Source organism: Acomys russatus, chromosome 11 (genome assembly GCF_903995435.1).
Source record: "Acomys russatus chromosome 11, mAcoRus1.1, whole genome shotgun sequence".
Taxonomy (NCBI): domain Eukaryota; kingdom Metazoa; phylum Chordata; class Mammalia; order Rodentia; family Muridae; genus Acomys; species Acomys russatus.
Window position 1 is genome coordinate 10,192,617 of NC_067147.1, and position 10,333 is coordinate 10,202,949.

The window sequence follows — 10,333 nt, forward strand, 5'->3', positions numbered from 1 at the left end:
TAGACTTCACTGAGATCAAACCTGGTAAATATGGCTCTAAGCACTTGTTAGTCTTGTTAGATACTTTCTCAGGCTGGGTCAAGGCCTTTCCTACAAAACAGGAAACAGCCACCATGGTGACCAAGAATATTTTGGAAGAGATCTCCCCGTGGTTCGGCACCTAAGTTAATAGGGTCTGATAATGGACCTGCCTCCATGTCTCAGGTAAGTCAGGGACTGGATTCCACCTTGTGGACTAATTGGGGCCTACCTTGCACATGCCGTCCCCAAAGTTCAGGATGAATAGAGCCATTAAAGAGACCTTAACTAACTTGACCTTAGCGACTGGAGCAGACTGACTGGTGCTCCTTCCTTTGGTCCTGTCCCGTGTTTGGAACACCCCTTTGGGCCTCACTCCCTTTGAGATCATATATGGGTCCCCCACACCATTGGTGGCTACGAGGCTCAACTTGGAGCTCTCCAAACATCATGACAAGGACATAATGTCTAGGCTTCTGGCCCTACAGACTATGGAAAAGGAAATCTGGTCCCAACTCTCTGCCCTCTATGCTCCAGGGACTCCCAACATCACTCATCAGCTCCAGATAGGAGACACAGTCCTCATCAGGAGGCAGCAGGCCACCTCCGGAACCCCGCTGGAAGGGACCTTACACTGTCTTACTGACTACTCCCACTGCCTTGAAAGTCGATGGGATCACCACCTGGGCCCACATGAAACCGGCTCCAGCACCCAGAGATCAAGAGTGGGATGTCCAAAAGACAGGCAACCACCTGAAGCTGAAGTTGCGCCACCGCCACCCTCCCCACGCCTGAGTAAAGTGAAGACCCTGCTGATGTTTGTGCTGCTACCCGCTCTTTTAACTGTTTGTAGAACTGCACCAATGTCACACTTTCCGTCCAGGCTTACCTGGATGGTCATGTCAGCCACTGGGGACACTGTCTGGTAACATCCCCCATATACCTGGTGGCCTACCTTGTCCCCAGACCTGTGCAAACTGGGACAAGACTCTTGGGATGTACATGCTACCTTTGTTGCTCACCCTTGGGCCTTGCATTGTAAACCGTTGAGTAGCTTTTATTAGGGAACACATTAATGCTGTTCAGATTACGGTGCTTAGATATACCGCCATAGACACCTCGGACTCTCATACAGCTCTGACTGCGATACAACCTGTTTAATGATTGAAATAGCTACCCAAAGAGAGTAGGGAATGAGAAATTCAACTTAACTCCTTTTTGAAGCAGGGTCAAACAGGGGACAGGCCTTGAGGAGTTCCACCCTGTAGAACTGACAGTCCTATCCTGCACAAACAGGAACTTACCCCACCTGCCCCCACCCCAAGACAGTTAAAACAGCAAGGTCCCTCTGATCCTGAACACCTCCAGGCTGAGGCATAGTTTTACAACTACCCAATAGAATTAAAGGTCATGTGAAGTAGCCAATAGGATTGTTACAAGTCTGCTTTTGAAAAAGTATAAAAACTCACTACTTTTGTCACTCGGGGTCACCTCTCCCTCAGGTGCAGGTGGACCCCATCATGTCGGACCGAAAACTTCCTCTTGCATTTGCATTGAACCAGCCTCTGCTTCTCATTTGGTCGCTTCCCCCAAATAGAGTCTCATGATCAGAGTCTCACGGAACTAGCCTTGATTCCCACCTCCCCAAGTGGGAATCAGTTCCCCGACACCCAGGAATCTGACAAGTGCCAACTTTACCCAGCTCCCGCACCCCACACACCATACACACAAAGGACCCCAACAGGCTGGTTAATATGGAGAACTATTTATTATTACACAAAATGCAGGGTCCAGAGAAGGAAAGCTGGAAGCAGAGAGGAAGGGCAGAGGTGGAAGGCTGAGAGGAAGAAGGGCATGTGGGTGTCTAGATGGCAAGCCTAGACGGCGGTGGCAAAGCCGACTCTGTTGTTGCCCATGTCAAAGATGGCGTAGTAAGACCTGAGGAAGACATCTCCAAGGATCCAGAAGGGCTGGCCATTCTCAGTCAGAGGGGTGGTCTCAAGGCCAACCATGCAGTAGCTGCCCTCCTGTCCAACAGAAAGACAACAGTCACACACTTGCTTATGTGTGGACTTAACTTTGGCCTTGAATGACACAAAGACTGTCCAAAGGGCTCTTGAGCCAGCTGACCCTTCATAGCAAGAACCACAGGGGCTTGAGAGGGAAAGTAGTTGTTTCTCCAATAGCTGACTTCACGTTGCAGTGGTTCTAAGAGGCTGAGGCCTTCTTCCTTCACAGACCACCCCCCCGCCCCCCCCCCCACTCCCCGCTCCAGACCTGCACCAGGTGAGCCTGGTAGTTAGGCCTTGAAGACAGACCACCTTAAATTGAAACCTCAGCATAGCTTTTCTAGACTGACAGCTCTGCCCAGAGGAACTAGGCCTTACCTGGATGATGTAGGCAGAGGGTGACAGAGGGAACTGGACACCATTGAGGACAAAGCTGAAGGTAGGCAGGCTGCTGACACTGTCACAGTTCACAAAATACTGCAAAGAGGAACAGGGCCGAGGCTGATATATCTTACTCAGAAGAGTGCCCAGCACATCTGCCACCTCAGCGTTCTACACCCTAGGCCTGTGTCCCCTTTCTGCTGTGGTCCAGGCCTGGGGAGGTGGGGGGCACAGCTGGCCTGCACACTCTCAGCATTCAGCAGCATTGGCCCAGATGGGGAGGGATCCGAAGACACCTGAGGAGCCCACTACGCTAAAGCGTTGCTCCTGATGGACTGTCCATTCCGAGAGATTGAATTGCTGCCTCCCTTAGTAAGTGCCCTTGAACCTACAGATCGGTAGAACATGGAGCCCTTTGTCGGTGACATACACACCCTCACCCCCGGAATCACTGGGATGGGCTCCTTAGCAAACCTTCTGCAGGGCTTGGGACCAAGCAGGCCAGGAAAGCATGGGGAAGCAAAGGGGGTGTGGCTTTGCAGAGCTGTCCCTTGTCACTCATTTGTGTGGCCCCCACCTTCTGGTTATTTGACTCTAATCCTAAAGTGTTTAATTCATATTTCATGGTGACTTCAGCTCAGAGGAAAAGTCTTGCCCTGCCACACTCCCTCAGCTCCAGCCTCTAGGTCTCCACCCTCCCTGCCCTGACCAGTGCCTTCAGTAGCTAAAAGCCTAGAGGCCAAGGACTCAGCTATCTTTGTGTTCCCAAAGAGAAATTGCAAAACACACACACACACACACACACACACACCTCGCAGAAACGCCTCCTCCAGACTCACCTCTCCGTATTCTTCCTCGGCTCCGATGGCCTGCAGCAGCTCACTCAGGTACTGGGAAGGCATGGTGAGCAGAGAGGTGCCGGTGTCTACAATGCCCTGACAGCCTTGGGAACACCAGCCAGAGGCCTGCTCACCAATAAAGAACCTGAATGGTAAAACAGACAGCGGCCTCAGCTCCCACCTATCTGTCCCAGGGAGTCAAAGGGTCTTCCTAAAAGGGCGCCACAGGTGGATGCATGCAGAGACAAGTTGTTCTTGAGGAAGGTAAGGGGACCCCCACCTCACACCACCTTAGAGTCTATATGAAGACATATGAGTGGCCTAGACACAGCAAAAGCCAGAGCCACTGGTTGTTGCAAGGAGTTTGAAAACACACGCTCTGAGTCTAACCTGTGGAGTTAGACTGCAGGGCCCTCAACCCTGAGATTGGATGTCCTGCCCTTCCCTGTGGCCTTAACCCCGCTTCTCCAAATTTGGGCTTTGATGCTCCTGGATGGTTTGGGTCGCTGTGACTTTGGGAGAGGGCCTATCTTAGAGACTCTCTCCCTCCCTCCCCCACCATTGGGTGTCTGCATTGGCCAATAGTTTCTAGGGTTGTTTTGAGGTACCAGGACACACTCCCCGAGGCCCCCACCACAGACTCACTCCTCGATGCTAATCTGCCAGTACAGCTCCCGAGTGACAGGAACCCAGGTGATCTCCCCAGTGTAGAGGTTCTCATCCACACCTCCAAACACGATCTGTCCTCCATTAGACCCCTGCTGGCTACAGAAGACACAAGGCAAGGGAAGGCCTGAGAATTCCTGTGGTGAAATAGCTGCTTCCTTCATCTCACACTGAGGCTCCCTCAGACTGGCACTTTGTGGGGACAGTCAGTGTTTCCTTCAGATTGGAGCTTCCTGAAGATGGGCTGTTTCCCTCAGATGGGCTCTCGGTCTGGGCCTCTCAGAGACCTCAGTGCTTCAGACTCTGGAGTGAAGATGGCTCACAGAGCCCCAGCCCTCCCTGGAGGGACTGATACTTTGTGAACCCCACCAGCTATTGTGTTGCCTTCTGCTTTTTACCTCATGCTGGTTGACAGAACTCATCACAAAAGCCTGCTTGTTAACTTTTCTATTGAAACAGACAAGTGAGGCTTGGGAGAGGGGGTAGTAGGAGAGGGGGCAGTGGGAGAGGGGGCAGTGGGAGGGGGGAGAAGGAAGAAAGTCTTTCACATTGTTGTGGTAGCCCATCACTAGCAAACAGTAGAGAATGAAGGGATAGACTGAGGTGACAAGGAGAGTGATTAAAAGAGGCAAAAAGTAAGTCAGCAGAGTTGGTGACAAGTGAAGGTGCCTATGTCAGATCCAAGCCCTCAAACCTGGGCACTCCCTAGAAGGAAGCTAACTCAGAAGAAAAAAAGAGAGACACCTGGGGCCCAGTCAGGGCCTGCTCTGGTCTGCTGGAGGGATAACAACAGGTTACAAGTCAATCCTGACCCAAGCCCCAAAGACTCCAGGACCAGCTGGAACAATAGATCAAAGGAGATGAAACAGGAGACTGCTATACAAGAGAGATATGCAGGAGAAAGTCCAGGCCAGTGAGGGACCTCAGTGGGGCAGGCACAGGAGTCAGACCCAGGAAGTGCTGGGGTGAAAGCCAGACTCCCAGACTTGAGCCTGAACTAGGAGGCTTGTCACAGTTAAAGAGCACAAAGGACAGTGTGCTGGCAGGATGGCTCAGCAAGTGAAGGTACTCCTGGCTGAGCTTGACAAATTGGGTTCCATCTTTGGGACCCACGTGGACCCAAAAGGAGGGAACCAACTCCTGCAAGTTGTCCTCTGACCTCTATAAGCTCACTGTGGCCTATGCCCCAACCCCTGCTCTAATACAAACAAATAACTGTTAAAAAAAAAAAAAAAGGAGCGGACAGGAAACAGATCTAGGGTGGGGTGTGTAAAACTCAGGAACTGGAGAGGGAGGCTCTGCAGGAACAGGTCTGGCTAAAGCCTCCAACCCTCAACTTATCACAACTCAGTTGGGTAGTGGAACGACTGAGGGTTTGTAAATGTTTGCTTACCTGCCAAGGTAGACACCAAAGAGTGGCTGGGAGAGGGCACCCTCCTGCAGCAAGCCCTGCAGGGCGGTGGTGGCGCCCCCTTCAGACAGCCCAGGGTAGGCCAGGCCCATGATGCCATCAAATTTTGCATAGACAAAATTGGTACCTGGCTCATTCTCACTCAGGCCAAACTCCTGGTTGGGGACCTGAATGCCTTGGACCTGGAGAGGAGGTTAAAGAGAGGGATAGTGACTGGGCCTCCCTCCTCCTCCAGAGCCCCTCACTCCTGTTCATCCCTTCTCACTTCAGCACCCCTCACAGGAGCCATCTTCTTTTCAAGTGTCAGGACAGACTCTGCATTGTCCCTGCCCCTGCCCTGTCCCTCCCTCCCCTGAAGATCTATGTCTCTGATGAAAATGGCCGCAACCGAAGGCTCCCTCGTGACTTCCTCAGCTCCTGGCACTGAATGGCCATGAGTAAGAGTCAGCACTGTGAATGGACGAGGTCCTGTGCAGACATCCGTCTTATGAGCAGAATTTCCATCATGTTTCAGGGGCTCTATGTAAGGCACCCTCCATCTTCCTCCCACCCCCACTGGGCCAGCTAGGAGTAGGGACCCTCACTCACCGTCATAGTGTCATAGCCAAAGAAGCCAGTCAGGCTGCCGGTACCATACTGCAGAGAGAAAGTCTGCCCTTCCGTGTAGTAAGTGGAGGACTCACTGGGGTTGTAGCGGGCATGTGTGGCTGCAAGGACAGGTGGGTTGCTGAGTGGAGGGCTCCCTGCTGTGGAGCCCAGAGCCTGCCATCCCTCCCAGCCTGTGCTTAACCCCAGCATCCCCTACTTAAGACTTCAAGGGGTGGCCAGCAGTGACTCACCCATGAAGAGCCCTAGCACAGACTTAGGACCAGAGATAATCGGACTCCAGGGCTCTGGCAGGGACCAACACTGTATTACAGAGGTAACCTCCATCTGCCCGTGCAAACTACTGCAGGAGGAGACCACATCCAGGATTGCTCCCACCCATCCTTTAGACACCCTTGATGCAAACATGATGCGGAGATTACTCGCAACTAAAGGACTGCCTTGTCCTGGTGACCAGGGTGGGTGGGATGGAGCAAAATGGAGTGGGGGATGTGAGCTGCCAGAGATGGAGGAATATATTTCTTACCAAGAAAGGCAAAGGAGCCACCCAGCTGCAGGGCCAGCCTCATTGGCAAGACTTGGATTCAACATGTGACCTCATGTGAGTGGGGAACAGCACCCTCCCCTCCAGGAGTGAGTTCCCCCAGCATCCCTAGGGAGATCTCTGTCCCTTCTGCTACCCATCCAGCACTCACTGCAGGCCTGGCTCTGGCAGTAGACAGAAGACACCCACAGGTTGGAGGAGCCAGTGTCGAAAAGGACCAGGAAGTTCTGGGGTGGAGTCCCGATGCTGATCTCGCCATAGTAGGAAGCCTGATGGGGCAGAGGGCATGAGGGGGATGTCACAGGGGAGACATTAGCTCTCAGAGATCCAGGGGCCCAACTATAACAGAGGTAAGCAGGAAAGAACCCAGCTTGTGCCTTTCAGACCACACCAAAACTAGCGGTGCAAGTCTTCCCTCATAAACTGCTCCATGGGAGGCAGAGACAGGCAGATCTCCATGAGTACAAGGCCAGCTTCGTCTACAGAGCAAGATCCAGGATAGCTAGAGCTATTACACAAAGGAATCCAGTCTCAAAAAACCAAAAAAATAAAAAAATAAAATAAAAACTGCCTCATGCCTAGAGATGCTCAGTCTATCCCTGGGCAGTCCAAATGCTCTGTGTGGGCTCAGAGGCAAGGACAGTAAGAACTCCCCTCAGACTCTTTAAACAGTTGTCCACAACAGATTAGAAGAAGAGGCTACACCTCAAGGCACTGAGGCAAGGAGACTTCAGCTTTGGTAGCAGATTCAGAGACTCCCTGGGGGGGTGATTTAAAGGGCTGGGGAGATGGCTCAGTGGTTCAGAGCACTGACTGCTCTTCCAGAGGTCCTGAGTTCAATTCCCAGCAACCACTTGGTGGCTCACAACCATCTATAATGAGATCTGGTGCTTTCTTCTGGCATGAAGGCAGAGCACTGTATACAAGACAATGAATAAATAAATCTTTAAAAAAAAAAAAACTTACGTCCATGTAGGCCATGGGCTCATAGAGCACACTGAAGTCACCAAAGTTGCCCAGGCGGTACTTCCTGCCAATATCGTGCTTGTGGGTCTTCAGAAAATCTTTGAGCACACCCTTCTCCTTCATGGTCTCGCGGACTGTCTTCATTTTCTTCAGGGGGACCCTGAGGAAGGCTGTGTGTCAGGCCTGTGCCCTAGGTCCTTCCTCCCAGACTGCTCCCCTCTCTCTCTCGTCTGTCTGTCCGTCCGTCTGTCTGTCTGTCTGTCTGTCTCTCTTTCTCTGTCTCTGTCTCTCTGTATCTCTCTGTCTCTGCCTCTGTCCGTATGTCTCTGTCCTTCTGTCTCTCTGTCTCTGTCACTGTGTCTCTCCATCTCTCTGTCTCTTTGTATGTCTGTCTCTGTCTCTGTGTCTCTCTCTGTCTGTCTGTCTGTCTGTCTCTCTCCTGGCTCCATCTGTGTGCCTCAATCTCTCTACCACTCTTTGCCACAATGTCCATTGTTTGTATCTCTCTTCTATCCTCATCTCTTTGTCTTGATTTCTTTCAAGCTCTTTCTCTTTTTGTCTTTTGCTTCCCTTTCCTCCTGCTTCAAACTCCTCCTAAGTACTTGCTCCAGGATTTAGAAAGAAATCAGCTTCAAAACATCCACCCTCACCCCCCATGGAAGTACCCCCACATGGAACTACCCCTGCTGCCCAGGCCCCCTGCTCTAATAAACCCTGCAACTCCCTCCCAAGAAGGGGAGAGTGCCTTGGAGAATTGTCCTTGTTAGAATCAGTGTGTTTATGTCTTTGTATCTCAGGCTGGCCTCAAACTTAGTACATATCAAAGAGCGGCTTCTACCTTCTGATCCTTCTGCCTCTACCTCCCAAGAATAGGTCACCGCACCCCATTTCTAGAGCACTGGGGGTTCAACACCAGGGCATCATACATGCTTGGCAAGTATTGCCCAACTGACCCACATTCCTGCCCACAGTGCTACATTTTTTAAAAGGTGCCAGAGAAAACAGGTTCACCCCAAAGCATCCTTTCCTGTGGTGGTCCTTGACACTGAACACCAGCCCATGTCACAGAGCATGGAGTAAGTGGAACCCTACTGATCAGCCCTACTTATCAGTACCATCACCATCCAGAGAAGTTACTGTGCTTCTCAGGACATTGGGAAAGTGGCTTGGGAGCTGCAGGGTTAGCACTTTGCAGTCATAGTTTCTGCCAATATCACTATAAGCATGGCTGTCACTGCTCAGAGGTCTCTGCCGATGCACCTGCTTGCTCTGCAGCCTAGAATTCCCTTTTCTTTTACTTCTTTCTCCATCTTGCCCCTTATTCTCTTAGGACTCTATGTTCCAGCTTTTCTGTGCTAAACCTCTTGACAAGAGTCACCCCAGTCACTTCTACTGAGTTTGCACAATGGAAGTTTTTGGGAGGAGCTGACTTTTCACCCAAGAAACTACCAAGCAGCAGGCTGAGTAAGATGGCTCAACAGGGAAAGGTGCTGTTGCCAAGCCTGATGGCCTGAGTTTAGCTCGTAGGATCCATAATGGTAAAAGGATGCACTTTGTCTTCTGACCTGCACATGTGTTCTGTGGCACGGGTACACTCACACTGGCCCTCATATACAGAAAATAAATTTTAAAGCAAAAAAAAGATTGAGTCATAATTTAAAAAGATGAGGTACCAATGTCTGCAGATACTCAAGTCCATGGGCATTACCTATAATGTGTGCAAATCCTCCCACTACCTCAAATTATCTCCAGATTACTATTAACAGCTACTAAGGGGCTGAAGACATGGCTCCGTGGATAAGAGCACTGTTTCCTCTTCCAGAAAAGCGGGGTCCAATCCTCAGCACCCACAGTCAGTTGTGGTTCCAGTCCCAGGGGATCTGACACCTCCCTAGCACCATGCACTAGGCTCCAGGCTCCCACTGCAGGCTCTCTGTGTCCATAGTGGTCTCCAGTCTCACCTGAGCAAAGATGCCTCCAAGATGGGGAGGCAGAGCAAGGCTACCACCATCCACTTCATGATGCCGATTCGCAGCTGGTCTCACAGGAAAACCCGCTTCGAGGTCGACGGTTGCAGTGGAGTGAAGACCTGAGCACTACTCCTTCCTGTTATATACCCAGGAGCTGGCCCAGCCCCTGACTCCCAGCCCTGGGCAAGCATGACCCCTGCCCTGGACCCCAAAGTCAAGGTGTTCCTTGGACTCTGCGTATCAATAGTTCTCTGTTTTTCTTTTTTTTTTTTTTTTCTCTTTTCTTTCTGGAGCATGACCGTGACACTTTTCATCTTATTGACTTTTTAATTCAAGCAGACAAGGCCGGGGGTAAAGTGATAAGAGCAAACAAAGTGGCCATACCGTGGATTGGCAAAGATTACAATGCCCCTGGGAGTCAGAGGCAAGGTGTAGGGTGTGAGGGCTTGAATGAGGGACCTGGGACCTGACAGCTGGGCCCTCAGCTTGGCACTAATGACATTTGGAAGCAAATAAGCCGGGCATGGTGGCGCACGCCTTTAATCACAGCATTCAGGAGGCAAAAGCAGGTGGATCGATTTGAGTTTCAGGTCAGCCTGGTCTACAAAGCAAGTCCAGGTCAGCCAAGGCTAACACAGAGAAACTCTGTCTCAAAAAACCAGCAGTCCTTGAGGACTGCTGTTGTATCTGCAAGCAACATACTCGAAGATCTGACTTCAGTCCTCCTTCCCCGTGCCCCCTTATGCATCTGGGTGCAGGGGTTCAGGGTGTCTGCAGGATGAGGATCCAGGCCCCAGCCTGGTGTCTATGGTCACAGTGGCAGTGTGAACACTGAGACCGATGCTGGTGGATTAAGTCAGAAGGAATTGGTGGCTTTGACGTGAAATGGCATAAACTCAGCAGGGCTCATTTTAGGGGAGTGT

At 51.4% G+C, this 10,333-nt stretch overlaps 1 protein-coding gene across 1 annotated transcript; it reads right to left on the reverse strand.

Annotated features, from left to right (window-relative positions):
- Positions 1-1,808: 1,808 nt before the first annotated feature.
- Positions 1,809-9,460, reverse strand: LOC127195135 (gastricsin-like). Its single transcript, XM_051152559.1, has 9 exons — positions 9,402-9,460; positions 7,441-7,600; positions 6,626-6,743; positions 5,913-6,031; positions 5,307-5,506; positions 3,893-4,012; positions 3,248-3,392; positions 2,406-2,504; positions 1,809-2,045 (listed from the first exon to the last, which is right to left on the reverse strand). The coding sequence occupies exons 1-9, from the start codon at positions 9,458-9,460 to the stop codon at positions 1,896-1,898; spliced, it is 1,170 nt and encodes a 389-aa protein (XP_051008516.1). The 3' UTR covers positions 1,809-1,895.
- Positions 9,461-10,333: the final 873 nt, after the last annotated feature.

Coding starts and splice junctions, on each gene's coding strand:
- LOC127195135 (XM_051152559.1), bottom strand. CDS start 9,460: ATGAAGTGGATGGTGGTAGCCTTGCTCTGCCTCCCCATCTTGGAGGCA. Junction 6,032..6,625: donor CTGCCAGAGCCAGGCCTGCA/GTGAGTGCTGGA, acceptor CTGTCCTTGCAG/CCACACATGCCCGCTACAAC. Junction 5,507..5,912: donor TTGGCTATGACACTATGACG/GTGAGTGAGGGT, acceptor CCTCCTCTCCAG/GTCCAAGGCATTCAGGTCCC.